General features: G+C 41.4%; 1 protein-coding gene across 1 annotated transcript in view; it reads right to left on the reverse strand.

Annotated features, from left to right (window-relative positions):
• Window positions 1-17,724, reverse strand: part of LOC103354760 (neuroblast differentiation-associated protein AHNAK) — a 23,097-nt gene extending 5,373 nt beyond the window's left edge. The window contains exons 1-7 of the mRNA XM_008278278.1: window positions 17,521-17,724; window positions 9,591-9,640; window positions 8,484-8,594; window positions 7,357-7,464; window positions 7,104-7,257; window positions 6,487-6,647; window positions 6-6,395 (exon numbers count right to left, since the gene is read on the reverse strand). Of these exons, the coding sequence (XP_008276500.1) occupies window positions 6-6,395; window positions 6,487-6,647; window positions 7,104-7,257; window positions 7,357-7,464; window positions 8,484-8,594; window positions 9,591-9,640; window positions 17,521-17,578 (7,032 nt within the window). The 5' untranslated portion in view covers window positions 17,579-17,724. The remainder of the gene's footprint in view (window positions 1-5; window positions 6,396-6,486; window positions 6,648-7,103; window positions 7,258-7,356; window positions 7,465-8,483; window positions 8,595-9,590; window positions 9,641-17,520) is intronic.
• Between the last annotated feature and the right edge of the window lie 210 nt (window positions 17,725-17,934).

Here is a 17,934-nt window from a genome sequence, read left to right on the forward strand (position 1 = left end):
AAATCAATTCCAGGCGCTTTGGGTTGAGAGACAGAAAATCCGAGGCTTGGCAGTTTGAACTTGCTTCCTTTTCCTTCATGTTCAGTTCCTGTTGTTTTTACTTCAATGGATGGACCTTTTGTATCAATGCTTGGTGCTGCAATGCTAACTGCAAGAACCTCCTCAGGAACCTTAATGTCAGCTCCACCTATTTTGACATCTTTGTCCATATCAGGTCCTTCTGCTGTGACGCTTGGAGTACTAACTCCAAATTTTGGTAATTTGAATGTCGGCATCTTAAATTTTGATGGTGATCCATCTGTAGTCTTCGTCCCAACTTTTATCTCGGGGGCTTTGACTTCCACTTCAGCAGAAGGTTTGTCCAGTTTAACATCTGGGAGTTGGACTTCAGCTTTGGCCTCTGGCAGTGTCACATCTACGTCTTTCTTTGCTAAGCTTAGATCTATTTCCGGCCCTGTTAGCTTTGGCATTGTGATTCCAAAATTTGGGACTTTAAATTTGCTTTCTTGCTCATCAACCTCAAGTTCACATTCTGGTGGTTTCATATCCACTTTTCCTCCTTTCACTTCCACCTTTCCCTCTGGAATTGCAACATTCACATCCTGACAACTGACATCAACTTCGGGGGCTTTAATACTTGGCTTTGAGAAAGAAAACTTGGGCAGTGAAAACCTTCGCTTTTTCTGTTTTGCATCAACCTCTACACCCACTTCTGCTTCAATGCCACTCAGTGGCTCTTTGACTCCAGCGTCCGGCATTTGGACCTCCGCTTTAACTTCTGGTACATCAACATCTGTGTTTGGCACAGATATGTGCATGTCAGCTCCATCAATTTTGATTTCTTTTTCTGTATCAGGCACTTCAGCACCTACAGATGGTGTGGTGACACCGAATTTGGGAAATTTGAATGTTGGCAGTTTAAATTTTGATGGTGACCCTCTCACCTCGCCTAACTGAGCTTCAATCTCAGCAGCTTTGTAGTCCACCTTAGCCGAGGGTTCTTTTATGTCAGCACCAGGGATACTGACTTCAGCTTTGGCTTCTGGTAGTGTGACGTCAACATCTGTCTTCGATAAACTGAAATCAAATTCATGTCCTTTTACTTTTGGCAATGACACTCCAAACGATGGCATTTTGAACTTACTTCCTTGTCCGTCAAGTTCACCTTCTGCATGAGGTGGTTTGATTTCCAGTTCAGGTTTTTTAACCTCTATCCTTGCTTCTGGAATTGAAACATCTATGCTTCCGAGAGTAACATCAGTCTGAGGGGCTTCAGGGAGTTGTACCTCTGCGTTTGCATCTTTCTTTGACATGCTTGCATCAAATTCAGGGCCTTTTACTTTTGGCATTTTTATTCCAAACTTTGGCATCTTGAACTTGCTTCCTTGTCCATCAAGTTCACATTCAATATCAGGGGCCTCCTTGTGTTTAACATCTGCTTTAGCCTCTGGTAGTTTCACATGTACATCTTTCTTTGATAGGCTTAAATCAATTTCAGGCCCTTTTACTTTTGGCATTGTGATTCCAAACTTTGGCATTTTAAACTTTCCTCCTTGTCCTTCAAGTTCAACATCAGTCTGCAATGTTTTGATTTGCACTTCAGGTTTTTGAACTTCCACTGTTGCCTCTGGTATCAAAACTTCTGCTGTTCCAAGACTAACATCAAGTTTGGAGGATTCTGGGAATCTGACCTCAGCTTCAGTCTCTGGCAATGTGATATGTGTTTCTTTCTTTGGTAAGCTCCAATTTATATCAGGTCCTTTGACGTTAGGCAAAACGATACTTAAATTTGGCATTTTAAATGCTGATGATGATCCTTCTGTGTCTTTACCCATTACTTCAATGTCAGGAGCTTTAATTTCTACTTTTGTAGAAGGTGCTTCCAGTTCAACATCAGGGAGGTTGATGTCTGCTTTGACTTCTGGTGTTGTGACATCTACATCTTTCTTTGCATGTCCTAGATGAAATTCAGGTCCTTTTACTTTCAGCATTGACATTCCAAACTTTGGCATTTTGAACTTGCCTCCCTGTCCTTCAAGTTCAACATCAGTCTGCAAAGGTTTGATTTGCACTTCAGGTTCTTTAACTTTCACTTTTGCCTCTGGTATCAAAACGTCTTCTGTTCCAAGACTGATGTCAATTTTAGGAGCATCTGGGAGTTCAGTCTTAATTTTACTCTGTGCTTGGACATCTGTGTCTTTCTTTGATAAGCTGAAGTCAATTTCTGGCCCCTTTATTTTTGGAACTTTGATCCCAAACTTTGGAATGTTGAACTTTCCTCCTTGTCCATCAACTTGACCTTCAGTCTGCATTTCCAGTTTAGGTTTTTCGACCTCCAGCGTCATCTCTGGAATTGAAACATCCACTTCTCCCAGATTGACCTCTGGAAGTTTAACATCACCTGTTACCTCTGATAATTTGCCATCTACAGCTTTCTTTGACAAGCTGAAGTCATATTCAGGTCCCTTTACTTTTGGCATTTTCATTCCAAACTTTGGCATTTTAAACTTCCCACTCTGTTTGTCAATCTCTGCTTCATACTCTGGTGCTTCCACCTCTGCAGCTATTTTAGGGGCTTCTGGAAGTTTGACTTCAACTTTAGCCTCTGGAACTTTCATCTTAGCATCTGGACTTGAAACATGTACTTCTCCAAGATCGACCTCTGGAAGTTTGACATCTGCTTCAGCCTCAGGTAAAGTGATATCTGTGTGTTTCTTTGATAGGCTTAAGTCAATTTTGGGTCCTTTCACCTTTGGCATAGAGAAACCTAGATGTGGCATTTTAAACTTGCTTCCTTTTCCCTCATGCTCAGCTCCAATAGTTTTTATATCTAGTGAAGGTCCTTCTACATCGATGCTGGGTGCTACAATGTTAACTGAAGACCTCTCCTCTGGAATATTAACGCTAACTCCATCAATTTTGACATCTCTGTCCATATCAGGCATTTCCACAGATACGTTTGGAGTCCCAGCTTCAAATTTTGGTAGTTTAAATGATGGCATCTTAAATTTTGATGGTGACTGTTCAACATCCTTGTGAAGTGCAATTTCTGGAGCTTTGACCTCTACTTGAACACCGGGTTCAATAGGAAGATGTACTTCTGCTGTAGCTTTAGATAAAGCAACATCAGTGTCTTTTTTTGTTGAGCTGAAATCAATTTCAGGACCTTTCACTTTTGGCAGTGATATTCCAAATTTTGGCATTTTGAACTTGCTACCTTTTCCATCAAGTTCAGCTGCTGTTGCTTTCACATCAAGAGATGGGCCCACAATGTCAGTGTTTGGTGTAGTAATGTCGACTGCAACACCTTTTCCAGGTGACTTCAGCTGTGTTTCAGAAATTTCTGTATCTTTGATTTTACTAGAAACGTCAGCACTGATTCTTGGAGCAGAAGCTCCAAATTTGGGCATTTTGAAAGCTGGCATTTTGAATTTTGATGGTGATTCTCCTGCATCCTTTTCTCCAACTTCAATTTCAGGAGCTCTGATTTCGATTTTTGCAGAGGAGTCCTTTAGTTCAACATCAGGGAGCTTCCCCTTGGCCTCTGGTAGTGTGATGTCAACATCTTTCTTTGACAAGCTTACATCAAATTCAGGCCCTTTTACTTTTGGCATTGAAATTCCCAACTTTGGCATTTTGAATTTGCTTCCTTGTCCATCAATTTCACCTTCAATCTCCCGTGATTTGATTTCCAATTCTGTTTTTTGGACCTCTATCTTTTGTTCTGGAATAGAAACATCTATCCTTCCAAGAGTCACATCAGTCTCAGGAGCTGCTGGAAGGTGTACCTTAGCCTCTGGTAGTTTGACATCTGCATCTCTTTTTGACAAGCTTAAATCAAATTCTGGGCCTTTTATTTTTGGCATTTGGATTCCAAACTTGGGCATTTTGAACTTGCTTCCTTGTCCATCAAGTTCGTCTTCAATCTCCAGTGGTTTGACTTCCATTTCTGGTTTTTGGACCTCCATCCTTGGCTCTGGAATAGAAACTTCCATGCTTCCAAGACTAACATCAGTTTGATGGGCTTCTGGAAGTTTGATCTCAGCTTTAGCCTCTGTGTCTTTCTTTGACAAGCTTAAATCAACTTTCGGTCCTTTCACCTTTGGCATGGAGATGCCAAGATTTGGCACTTTGAACTTGTAACCTTTTCCCTCTCCTTCAAGAGTTTTTTTCTTGGCTCCATCAATGATTACATTCTTATCCCCATCAGATATATTTGCACGGATGTCTGAAGTAATCGCTCCAAATTTGGGCAGTTTGACTGTTTGCTCAGCTTCAACATCTTTTACATCATGTCTGATCTCTGGAAAGGAAATGTCAGCATTTGGTTTTGCTTCAAGATTAATATCAAAGCCTGTAAGCCGAATACCACCATCCGTTCTGGCAGGTGAACCTTCTGCTGAATCAATGTATTCAATGCCATCGATTTCAGGCATTTTGACATCGCATACGAATCCTCCAGTCTGTCGGTTGCCTTTCCTTGTTTCACTTTCTGATATTTTTTCTTCTTGGAGGACTGTAGTCTTTTCTTCTTTTACTGCATCACCTTTTTTCTCAGATATAATTTGTTTCGGCAAGTCAATTCCAAAGTCAGGGATTCTTATGTCTGGTTTTCCAATTCCAAAACTAGGCATTGTTATCTTTCCCTTTTTTGATTTCTTGTCGGATTCTTTTGTAGCTGCAGATTCATATTCCAGTTGAATAGCCTCCGGTACTTGTGTTTTACCAGATTCTTGTGCAAGGATGGATACTTTCGGTGCACTTTCTTTTCCAGGTATTACGATGTCTCTTTTGCATTCCTCAGTTTTGATGTCTTTGTCACTTTGTTTTGTCTTAGTTTTGTGTTCCTTTTGAGGCTTTTTTATATCTACCTTGGCCGCAACTAAAAGTTTCTCTGAGGTGAAATCAGCAGGTGTGATCTTCGGTAGTTTGACTGTAGTCTTGGAGATCTCTGGAGATGCAGTTATGTCAAACTGTGTGAAGTGCGCCTCGTGTTTTACTTTGCTATCAACCACTTTAGTAGGTGTTTTCACTGATATTCTTTGTGCATTTGCGTCTATCACAGTGATTTCCTCGGGAATAGGCACTCCAGACGTATCAACCTTAGGCAGCTTGAATCCAGGCAATTTTGAAACTGCCTCCTTCACACTGTCAACATCAATTGATAGTTGTACAGTTTCAGCTTGAATTTCTTCATGGTGTCCTGTAAAAACGGCTTTAGGAGCTTTAATTCCTTTGGCTGTGGTCTTCCTGGACATGTCCTCCATACCTGGAATCTCAATGTCTTCACGTTTGGGAAGTTGTGTTTTGGAAACACTGGTGTTTGACAGTATCTCATAAGGGTCTTCTTTGACTTCTGCACCTTTGGTTGTGAGCTGTTGAATTTTAGTCGTGCGTTCTTCAACATTAACGTTCACTTTCTGAATATTTTCCTCGGTGGAAATATCGCTCAAGCCTATTTTAGGCAGTTTGAATGTTGTACTCGACTTAGCTTCTTGTTTTTGTTTGACTTTGCCTTTCTGCGTTTTTTCTTCACCTTTCTTTGGAAATTTTTGTGTAAATGCAACATCTGATATTTCCAGTTCCACTTTTGGGACATTCATTTGTGTACTGGCATCAAGTGAAGGTTGATCTCCAGGTAGTTTTGTGTCTGACGCAGGTTTTTCATTTTCGGGTTGATCTGCAATTTCAAAACTCGCCCCCAGTGTTTTTAGCCTTCTTGGTGAGGATTTTGCTTTTGCTTCTTTCTTGTGGGATTTATCCTTCCCCAAAATTTTAATCTTTAATTCAGACTTTTCTTTCTTCTTTTTTTTCCCATCAGGAGACTTGATGGGACTTTGTTGATCTGTCAGCCCCACACTTAGATCTGCTGTTTTCAAAGTGCTGTCTATGCTGATGAGTTCCACTTTGTGCTGAGTAGTTTCAGTCAGTGTTGGGAAGTTTTGCTCCAGTCTTAACTCTTCCTTTACCTTCAGATCCTCTGTCACGTAGACTTGTGGTGTTTCTCCTGAGGGGCTTTCAAGGCACTCAGCTACAAGCATATCTAATTCTTGTGTCTGGTGAACGTCACTGCTTGTCTGGCCAGTTGTTGGCACATCTGTGTCCTGGTCTTCAGAAGAACTTATGCGGCTTCTCTTTGTCAAAGACAGCTTCATTTTATGCTTCTTTTTGCCTTTGAGAGCATCCTGAGATTTTATAGGTGACTCTGTGTCACTTGTTGTTGGGCTAAGCTCAAGCTTTCTCTGCTCATCGGCCTCTGAGGAACTGTGAGACCTTGCAAAACGTGATTTTCGCCCTTTCCCGAACGAGGGAAATTTGGGCCACGAAATGCGGGCGTCCCCTCGTCTTTTGGTTTTTCCTTGCTCCCTCATCTCTGGAGTGTTGAGATCTTCCTCCTGATGAGCAACAGAAACGTAAAATGTCAGTTTGAGCCACAGTACTACCTGTCAAAGAGAGTTCGAGCAGACAAACTATAAAAATAGTTACAGGGATGACATCAGATTCGATGATGGGTTCGGTCTCTGTGATGTCTGGTTTGCGCTTCAAGCAAAGCTTCAGTTTGTAAGCCTGAGCGTGCTCCAGAATCTGGATGGCATCCTCGTACGTCACGTTGTCGAAATATACGGTGGCACTCAGGATCTGATCACCTGCACAAACGAGAAAAAACTGTTCAGAAGCACTTAGATGAGTTGACTTTCAGTTTTTAAGAACTGTTTTTGCAAGTGGTAAAGTGGGATTATTGAATAAAAACCAAAATAAAAGCACATTATGGTCACTTGTAGCCTTTGATGATTACATTTGTATGGACAAAGTCTCAGTACTTCATCTGATTGTAGTTTTAAATTGGATTTGCAATGGATGTTGAGTTTTTTTTTTCCCATCAAGGGCACTGTATAGAAGATTTCCACAGTGTGCTTGATAGAAAATGCACACAATATCCAACGCAATTGCTGGGATTTCAAATGCTAAAATTGGGAAATATGCAATAAAATATTATACAGGACTAAAATTACTTGTTTAAGAGACCCATTTAGAAGTATCATTAAACCACATTTCTCATTCAGATTAATCCAAGCAACTCCTCGGGTTATTGGCTCGTTTACCTTCTTTCACTTTCAGACTTTTCGATGCAGGCGACTCCGGCACCACTTGTTTAATAAAGATCCCCTCTCTCCCTCCTCCACCGTAAACCAGACCCTCCGCACATCCGTCTTTGGCTGTTTTCACAATCACCTCCGACTCGGGGCTGTGAGCCTCCTGCCAACACGTCAAAGCAGAGAGGAAGAAAAATTAAACCTTTAGCTGCCATATCCTTCACGGATACAGTACGGAGAGGCGACGGTGGGAATGTCTCACCTTTAGTTTGCTCATCTTTGGAGTCGAGCGCTTCTCAAACATGGACCCAAGCCCAGACTTTTTAGTTTTCTTTCCACTCCCGCTTTTGTGGTCATGCTCTGCTTCACACTGAAAGGAAAAGAGGAATCTTTGTGTTACTACGTATAATACTGTAGTGCACACATTCATGCAGGAACCAGCCACGTTCTGCTCATAAAAAAACATCTACAATTTAAAAAGATTTCAACTTTCATCAGAAGGATGTCAGCACACAGCCAAAAACCCAACATATGTCCACATATCTCAGTCTGAGATCGAAATCAATTGATGTTTGTTTGGAGCTGCGTATAGTGAAAGCGTTTAGAGGTAAAAGAAATGGAGTTGAGGGTGATAATTAAATAACCTCAGCCTTGATTAGAGCGAATTGAGTAATGCGAGGAAGCAAATTACTAAATGGATGAAACAGTTTATCAAAACTTTCCTCCCACTGTTAAGCAGGCTTCGTCTTACTACAACAGGCGATAAATGGATTTGTCCCATCCAAAATGTCGTTTTAAAGGTGCTGACAATGACGTGAAGACTTTTTCTTTGAAGTAGTAAATAGAAAACCTAGTCTAACACAGTTTTGGGTATTGAAGAATACAAGCTGTAGGGTTTTTTTTGTTTTTTTTTTTGTATTTCCACTAATGGCAAATGTTGAAAAATTCATGTGAACACTGTCCAGTAACAGCCTCCTTGACTTTCGCTTCCCTGTTTGAGCTGTTTGAGCCATTAAAGACGTTCCTCATGCTTTCATTTTGGGACATACATAGCGCTGTGTGACTGTAAATGAGGCCAACTGGTCACAAGCTTATTTCTAACTTCATTTGTCTGCAGCCCGAACAAAATAGACTGTGGAATCACAAATAGACTATGGAGTTACACAGTGTGTTTACATGCAGTGAAGTAACCAGGTCATGTAATCATTTTCAGTCTGAAGTAACCTAATTTCTGAAATGTCATGTTAAAAAGCTGAGCTGAGGGATTATAAGACACGCAGTAGTTCCTGCTGCATGTTTATATTAGAAATGCATGTAAGCAGGTTCCCTGATCGATGGTCTTAACCTGCTTCTCCCTGTGTCTTGTGTAACTTGGCGATAGGTCGGTACCTCTTTGTCACTGTCGGTGTATTTTTCAGTTTCAGGGAACTCCTCGACGGGGGACGATCCTTGAGGTCGCGGTCGCTCCCCCTCTGTGAACTGAGACGGTTCGTCACATGTCTGCGTGGGAGCAAAGAGGTCAGCCGGCACAAAAGCACAACAGTTATCATGTCTGTCTTTTTAAGTCGGACAGTTTTTATTGCATAAACAGCGTCCTAGCCACCTAAAAAAATGTTCAAACCTCCAGCATGAACAATAAAGGTAAGCAGAAAACTGGATCGGAAAGAGTGTGATAACACCTTGAAGAGCCAAAGGCAGCGCTGACTGGGTGTTTAGCTCTTTGGCATTTAATAATTGGCACATTGGTTTGTTTTTCAGCAATGTTAGCCAGTCTGTCAGTCCAACACTGACTGAGCAAAATATCTAAAAAATAATATTCCTTTAAACTCAGGTGATACCCAGAGGATTAATCCTGAAGACTTTGGGGATTTCCTGAATTTCATTGCTAAAATAACATGCTAGTTATGTTAGCGTATCATGTTAGCTAATTAAGATGTTAACTGCATGTTTTAACATTCTAACTTTAGAGCTTTTTCACAATAAATTAGCGTTGTCGCTTTTGAAATATTTAAGTAACCAAACACAATAGCTGAGATTGCTTTCCAACCTTTTTCGCAATCAACTAATATAGAGGAGCAAATATCAATACTCCATAAAATTTTAACCCTTTAAGAAACTACTCTGGTGATTTTTTTCTGGATTAAAACCTTTTAAATACTTATTTAAAACCTATAGCTTCTAAAATGTGCAGGGAATTCCAGTTTATGTGTGAGCAAAGGTTATAAACAACGGAAATAAAACTCAAGCGTGAAAACACAATATCAAAATAATACACATAATAAAGTAATAAAACATAAAAAAAGCATAAAATCCAATTCAAACAACAGTGGATTTATGGAAACAGGTGTTAAGAAACAGCTAAAATTGGTGATAAAAATGGTTGAATACTGGAGGTTTTAAAGTTTTTTTTTTTGACTGAAGTTGAGACACAAACTGATGAAGTGAGTCATAAAATTAAACATTAATTTCACTGTCGGTCTCGGTTACGTCACTCACTGAGTCGTCCTCTGTGGCGGCTTCTGGTCCTCGCAGCCTTCGCCCAGCTCCTGTTCAGACACAAAAGAAAACCCGCATAAAAAAAACAAAATGACATCCGATAGGAAGTCTGTGAAATGAACTTTTTGATTCCGTTTTAGAGCTTTGTTCCACTATGTTCCAAAAGGCACAGTTAAGTAACTTTATACTTCAAATACTAAACAGAAAATTGAATTAGCTCGTTTTAGCACAGTCGACTTAAAGCAGCTGTGTGGCGTTGCTTTTTAAAAATCACTTGCACATTCATAAATACGGCAAATAAGATGAATTCGACAAGATTTTTCGACATTGTATTTGTAGGAAAGTTTGAATTTTTACAGAAGCTACACGCTGCTGTTTACCAGCAAGCCGAGACTCCCGCCCAGTCTGACTCCAGCCAGTTGTTTTGAGGCTCAGAGAGACACCGGAGCCGATGATGAGACTATTTAGAGTTTCTTCCTGGCAATAATTCCCCCAGAGACCCTCCTTTGTCTGTTAAGTGATCCACTGCATTGATCCACAGATGAGGCTCCGCAGCCTCTCAGCTCGGCCCCTCAAGGTTGCCGAAAAGGGAAAGTCTGACTCCAGGATGAATCCGATTAGTCAAGTTATTACCTGCTCTGATACATAACCTCTGTTTAATTTGATTCCATTTTGAACCACCCTTTTGTTCGGGACATTTTGAGAAATCCGCCGTGTCGGGATGTCGTTTAAGCAACAGTTCTAATGTTTCGGATTTAAAAAATAGCAAAGTTGATCGATTAGAGTTAAATAAGTCTTGAAGAGAGGAGAAATGGATTTACACAGTCCTGAATAATGAACATTTTCCCATTTTCTGTGCTTTTTAAGCCTCGTTGGCTCACAAATATTAGATTACCGAAGCTCCTCAAATCAAGAAATTAAAGGGAATCAACACCCGCATTGTATAATGTTTGTATTACCATGTTTGTATTAAATGCTGGATTTAGTTAGGTTAATAAGTGACCAAATTGTACAAAAAAAAATATGCATAAATCTTAATTAAAACAGGCCAAACTGTCTTCAGGTCTTTCAGGCGGCAAGTGCAAATAATTGGTCTCTTTCAAAACCTGATAAATTCAGACTTTTACTCCATATCATCAAGAAATCCACAAAGATGTCCTTTTAACAAAGCCGGACAGGGATTTACACAGTCCTGAATAATGAACATTTTCCCATTTTCTGTGCTCTTTAAGCCTTGTTGGCTCACAAATATTATCAGGAGCCACTGATCAACAGATGTTATACAGACTGTATATGTTAGTATTGAATAAATGCAGTTACGCTTCATTTGCAGAATAAAATTACTTCCATAACATTTTTTGTCTTTAAACAGTTGGTTAATCTTTTCATATTGAGTGATAGCTGATAAGTTGTAGACTAAGATTGCAATCCTACTGAAGATAATAAGTGACCAAATTGTACAAAAAAAGCAGCATAAATCTTCATTAAAACAGGCCAAACTGTCTTCACGTCTTGCAGGCTGCAAGTATAAATAATTGGTCTCTTTCAAAACCGGATAAATTTAGACTTTTACTCCATATCATCAAGAAATCCACAAAGACGTCCTTTTAATAAAAGACTCACAATCCTTTTTTCTATATGCTCCCTTCTCCACTTCATTGTATTTTATTTTTCTAAAGCGTGCTTGAGAGTCTTAATAAGTGCTTCATGAGTATTATGTATTATTATTACTATTATTTTATGATTTAGTAGAGCATCATGCATGCACAGTATTGGACGACTTCTACTGCAGCACCATATAGTTTCTCAACTATCCACCCCGCTGACACTCCACCCACTGCCTTACAGTAATGTATGTCATGTGAAGAGCTCTTATAGCCTGTATAAGTGCATTAGAAGGCAGTTAAGACGAGAGTGACGGCTTTAAAAACCTCCTACAGCATCAGGGTGTGCGTTTACTGCTTCAAGGTTGACAATTCAAGACAGCTCAAGAAACTAGCTCTGCAGATAAACAGGAGTATAATTCACGACCTGCACCGTTGTCATAGATTCACATCCCTCTGACACCGAGTATTAGAAATCACACCAGAGAACATTTATGTGGAGGAGAGTCACCCTGTGAACCCACACTGAGTGAAGACACCGCAGTCTAGACGTGTTGTGAAACACAATAATCAGAAAAGTCCTTACGGCTGCCCACACCATTTAGTCAAGTGTCGAGTCAAGTGTAGGGATCTTTATCATGCAGTCGTCACCGTCTTTCTCTTTCAGACCAGGTATGACTTGAATAAAACATATCAGACTTTTTCATTTTATCTCATTTTATGGACTCAAACAGCTCACCTACCTGCTGCTGCTGCTGCTGCTGTGGGTTTAACTCCTGAAAATAAACCGAGGTGTCAGTAAGACGTTGTCCAAACTGCCCTGAAGCCTTCCTGGTGTGAGTCTGACTGATAAAGTGATTTGTCGAGCCTCACATTGGACAAAGAAGGCGGGACACTTTTAGGTTGCAGCAATACCTTGTCTTAAGTCGTGTCACTCCCAAACTGAGTTAAGTGTTCCATGAAGGTCCTCGTGGTGCCTGTGGTTTACAGAGTTAACTCTTTGCAACACGTGTTACTCTGAATAATTTTAAAGTTGTCTCTCACTAATCACTTTAGTTCATCCATTAAATCAGTTTTTCATCAGTACTTCTTGCGGTTCCATTCAACAACTTTTTCAAATCTTAAGATCAACATTCTTTCCAGTTTATGGAGTTATTACAAGACTCACAGGCTTTGACATTAAGTGAGTGACTGTAATTTACAAAATGAAATCTTGTGCTTTCGATTGCCAATTTAAGCGCATTTCAAAGTGATCAGACGAGAGTTAATGAATAGATTCTGGGGAACATTAATGAGTCTTTTTCCCGTTTCCCAATTAAAAATCTAAGCACAAAAACACATTGAAAATCCCTTAATCGCTTGAGCTTCTGTAAACAAACCCATGCATCCTTATTACTTGGTCGATGTCCCACTTTTGCCCAAACTGAAATATCTCTCTGTGTGTTGGGTCTTGATTAAATTGTGTGCAGATGCTTGTGTTGCCCTCAGAATTAATTCTAAAAGTTTTAGTCAGACCTGAGGTAGGGCCATCATCAGGTTTGTTCAGTACTTTGTTTGTACTGATAGCATCAGCTGTACTTGGCGTTTAGGACTAATTAGCCAATGCTAGCATACAAACAGGCTAAACCGAGACAGCCTGCCACACATCACCATGGTATTGTTATTATGAGCATGTTACCACACTACTAGCCTGCATGTAGCCTCACATGCTAGCACAGCTGGAAACTTGTGTCTTGTTAATATAAAGCTACCGAAGGAAAACATCTGTGGCAAGGGATGTCAGTGATGAACTGTTAATCAATTAGTTGCCATTAGTAATATAATCAAATAAAGATTTATGAACTGATAAGGCAGAAGATAAAGAAAGTTTACGGTAGTACCTGGTTGCTCCACCAGGTGGAGCCTCTTGTTGTTTAATGAGGTGGAGCTACAGGTGTGTTTGCTGCACCTCCCTGCTGTCTTAACTGTTGCAGTCGTGTTTATAAACTCTGCAGCATCAAGGTGTAAAACGAGGTTGTCTGATTTAACTAGCTACCTGAGGCTAATGCTAACAATGCTAAGCTAGGATTTTAAACATGCTAACACAGGCCGGAAGCTGAGAGTTCAGGAGCAGCAGGACTCTGATTACATGCTTCCAACGACATTAAAGTGAGGAAAGTGTGTCGGCGACGCTTTGCTCTGACAGATTTTTTGGACTGATAAAGTTGCTGCGACTTTTCCAGCAGCTGAATTAACTACAGTGCATCACACAATATTTTTAATGAAGTGATTTTTTTTTACTATATTAGACTTTTAATTCATGTAACATGGTGTTTACTTCATCTGTGCTTCAAATTCCTAAAGTAACTGAGCTAGCTTGGCAGCGAACATTAAGTGTCGTGGTTGAAGAGTTGTTTTATTAACATATGGAAAAATTTCTGTCGTATTTCGTTCATTTCAACAGTTAATTACTTTTAACTTTATTTAATTGTTAACATGGCTGACTGGATGTTGCATACGAGGTGAAGGTGATACTATAAATTACTGTTGATACATCAGCATCCTCTTGAAATCTAAACGAGCCAAAGTCCCTGTAGAGACGTGATATGTTCCATCCATCACGACCAGATTAGTCGGAGGGAAGATACTTAGAAACAGTGAGTAGTTTGAAACTGAATTAGTGAAAGGAAAAGTGCAGAGATACTGACTTTCAAGTTTAGCCACTGTGGCGTGAAACCTTTCCTTCGGTATTCTGAGTGTTTACAGCTGCACCTCTCCTCCCACTGCTCGATTATCATTATTATATAAATGTACACTTGGGCTTGAGCAGCTGGTACATATCGATGTTCAGTGAAGTCTTCAGGAAGCTAAACCGAACTAAATTAGATTCATTAAACGGAGCGCCGGGATCCCTGAAGGCGGAGAGGCGTCATGTGCCGTGTCTCAAGTAAACAGCCGCCGTAGTACGAATGAGCGATGGTGTCGGTGTGTGCTCTGAGCTTTACGGGGGATCGCAACCCTGCTCCAACCGACTGCCTGATTGATTCCTCGCCGCTTGTCGCAGGCGGATGTCCACTATTCCCACCACCGCCGCACATGTACAAAAAACCTCCCTTCTCAAATATTTGCCATGTGGGCGCTGCAGAGGCCTCGATAACAACTCTCACTTTAAAGTGAAAATCACAGAGCAGAGCTGTTCGCTTGTTTGACTTGTCGTAGATCCGACACTGTAAATATTCATAAAGCTGCGGGCGAAAGTTCCAGTTCGACTTTGATTGCAGCGCTCTGCGGATATCTAAACAAAAAGCGGTGGGAGTCTGTTGCGGTGCAGATCCTGCATGATTCATATTTGGGTGCAACTGCAGCCCTGGATTTGGGCGTGGTTCATCCCTCGGCACTAATATAACAGGGGAAGAGGCTCATAAAGCTGACCGGCTTCAAACGAGACACCCAACGTCTCGTACGCTCACTTGATTGAAATGATAAGACGTTACGAACAACAACTGACATCCGAGAAAAACAAATTCTTCATTTGGCTGAAAATCTTCACTGTATCGTGTCCTCAGCTCATCTCTTACATAATCGCCTTCTGCTCCAGTTTGTGTTTCCTGTTTGAAAAGCACCTGGAAGCCTCCCTGAAGCCTCCCCTCCTCACTAAACTAATATAATACAGCTCATTATCTGTGCTCTTGGATTTGGATTCTGCTCCTTTTTTTTTTTTGTGCAAAAGACAGACACAAGCTCCTTTCACTCCGTTCGCTCGGATCCAAATTATAATGAGATTTGAGTGCAGGGAAAGAAAAAAAACAGAATTAGATTTTCTGCATGGCTTATATGAACATGAGACTGAAAAAAAGCGCATGTTTTCAATCTATTAATCTGCTGCGAACTTACAGGGAGTTTCATCACAGCTCTGGAATTTGCATCTTAATCTGCTTGTGCTCCAACGACGTACAGTTAGACAACAAAACCACAGAACAGTCTGAAGTTAGCAAGCCGCAAACATGAACTTTACGAGCACTGCTTTGTGTTTGTTTTGATTCAAACAGGCCTGATGGACACATTAGCGAGAGTGCAGTGTTTGCCAAATGAGCTGATTAATGCACAAAAAATGCTCACTGATGATTTTTGTTTTTGTCAAATTCGCTTGTGCTTTTACGTATTTATTCCATATAAATCAGAGTTCCTCAAGTCGGCTTTTAGGTGTGTGTAATTGTCCTGTAACGACCTAAAATAGTCTCTGAAAAACAGCGCGTGATTAATTATAGATGCTAATGTAGGACCACGGAAAGATCAACCCCCGAGCACCTGCACTCTGTTTTTATTGTTGTCTTGTGACAACATACATATTTCATTCACGTCGGACCGGTCGATAGGAAACATACAAAATATAAAAATGCTTCAGTTGCCATGACCTGACTTAAACTCTTATCAGTGCAGGACGTTCTCTAAAATGTTTGATCGTGGCGCCTTTATTATTAAATTTGCTGGCTTGGATCAAGATAAAAACTGGTTTCCTGAAACATATTTACGACCCCTTTCGCTGCTTTCTGATCCCTTTGTAGATTAAAGACATCATTACGTAATTGAAAACATAATTAACACACAAGTTAATTAGGAAAATAACCGTTAATTGCAGCTCCAAGTTTAACATTTCCTGTTTCTTCTAAAGTGGATTTCTCTCTGTGTAATTCTTTAAATTATAGTAGACATTTTTAGCATCAAAAAGAATCTGTGGATTGTTGAGAATCTCGAGGCAGTAATACGTAAACAGCACACAAAGTAGAAGCAACCCCAGCTGAACTTTTGTTGTTAGTAGCCTCGGTTTGGTTAAACCTTCGCCAGTCATTAAGAAACACAAGCAAACGTTAAAACAAATGCACTTTTCACTAGAGGAGTGACAGCAGACGATTCAAGTGGAATAGAATTGATTTTAGAGCCCGAGACTGATGGTCTGTAATGGATCAGGACTGCTTTCTTTAGGCTCCACTGAGGAGCAGATCAGCCTCCCTGTCTGGATCGCTTCCTCGTCTCTGTCTCTCGTTTGTTCTCTCTCTGACCTTGAAGCCTCTCGGAGCAACACGAACCCTCTCCTCATCTCCAGGCAGACTTAATTAAAAGTAGCAGCCAGCAGGCAAATGAGGAGAATTGTGTGGAAACGAAAAAAAAAAAAAGTCAACCCTCGGTCTCACCGCGGGCAATAAACAACCACACCGCGAGGCACAAGATAAACTCCAGGAAGCCCGTTTATCACTTTCTCATCCACCTGTCATGGTGGTGATGCAGCGATTTCTTAAGCTCGTTTTAGCGCTTCACTTGTCTGCTCCTGGTAAAAGCATCGACTCCATTAGCGCTTATTAGGTACATCTTAAAAGGAGGAATGATTGTCATTTCTGAGGTAGATTAAAGTGCTGCTGCTCCAGAAAACGTCCACTTAAAGAAACAGAATTTATAAAAGTGCAAATGAGATCTACGGGATTTTAAACCAAGTGCTGTCTGCCAAAGATATCTCTGTTATAAACTTTGTCATTACGATGAGTGACGCATCTGTTTTTTTTCATCAGCATGATTTGAAACTTACTCGCTGATATCACTTGAACATAACTATGGTTTATACTGACATACGTGTGTTTTTTTTAAAATAGAAATTAGATGTGTTAAAATCATCTACATCCAGTTTAATGTCACCAGAATTTCCACCAGATATCTGAATTATCTGAACCTTAAACTTTCTAACTGTGACAAAGATCAACATGTGATAAAAGAGAAACGCCACGAGCGAGCGTCAGCATCCTCAACTTTATATAAGACTGCTTACAGGTAGCAGCTCTTCCCTCTCACGTCGTATTTTTGTTCTGCCAGCATCGGTATAAGCTAATTTTGGAAGCATTTTTTCCTCCCCACCCCACGGACAAGTTCTCACTCTGCTACTATTTTCTGCAACCCCCTGTTTTCTGCTTTGCTGCGCTGCCACAGCAACCGGCGGCTGCGTTTGCCTTTCAGCCCGAGCTTCAAACGCACAGCTGGAAGGGGGAAAGAGGAGACGTTGCAGCGCCGCCTGACATCCTCGATGATGCCATCTTCAAACACTCCCCTGCGCTCTGCAGACACACCCAGCTGCTCTACTGCAGGTCAGCGGCACGACTCAGCATCAGCACCAGCCGCCTTCACGCTCTCTCCCCGTCGCCACAAAACACACACTAATCTCTCCCACTGCACTACTGAACCCTGCTGCTGAGTCGGTGAATTGCTCAGGGGGGTGGAGGAGGAGGGGAGCGGCGCAGCACAAAGTCGCAGAGAGAGGGAAAATAAAAACAGAGAAAGAGAGCAGAGAGAGTGATGCCCACCCGTCCCTGAGGAGGCAGCGTGCCAGTTGGGGAAGGCCAGGTGGAAGCAGTCGCACATGATGGCGGCGGCGTTGGCGGCGTTGGCGGCGGCGGCGGCGGCGGCAGAAGAGACGAGGTCCTGGGCTGGGCAGGAGACTGATGGATGGAGGGTTAGGCTGCTTCTTCCCCCTCTGCCTCGTCCTCTATCAGCCTGATGTGGAGGTCGGACGGTCGCAGCGCAGCCAGGAGAGAGAAATCACCAGAGAGAGCAGAGAGCGAGCTGCCTTCTCAGAGCCGACTGAAGGAAACTCCCTCGCCCGTCCCGTAAACATGGACCTCCAGCGCAGCACGCTAACTTAATTATGGGAGGAGCTGCCCCCCTCCTCCTCCTCCTCCTCTTCCTCCTCATCCTCCTCCTCCTCCTTGACAAGTACA

This window comes from Stegastes partitus, unplaced genomic scaffold (genome assembly GCF_000690725.1).
Source record: "Stegastes partitus isolate 25-593 unplaced genomic scaffold, Stegastes_partitus-1.0.2 Scaffold119, whole genome shotgun sequence".
Classification (NCBI taxonomy): Eukaryota; Metazoa; Chordata; class Actinopteri; family Pomacentridae; genus Stegastes; species Stegastes partitus.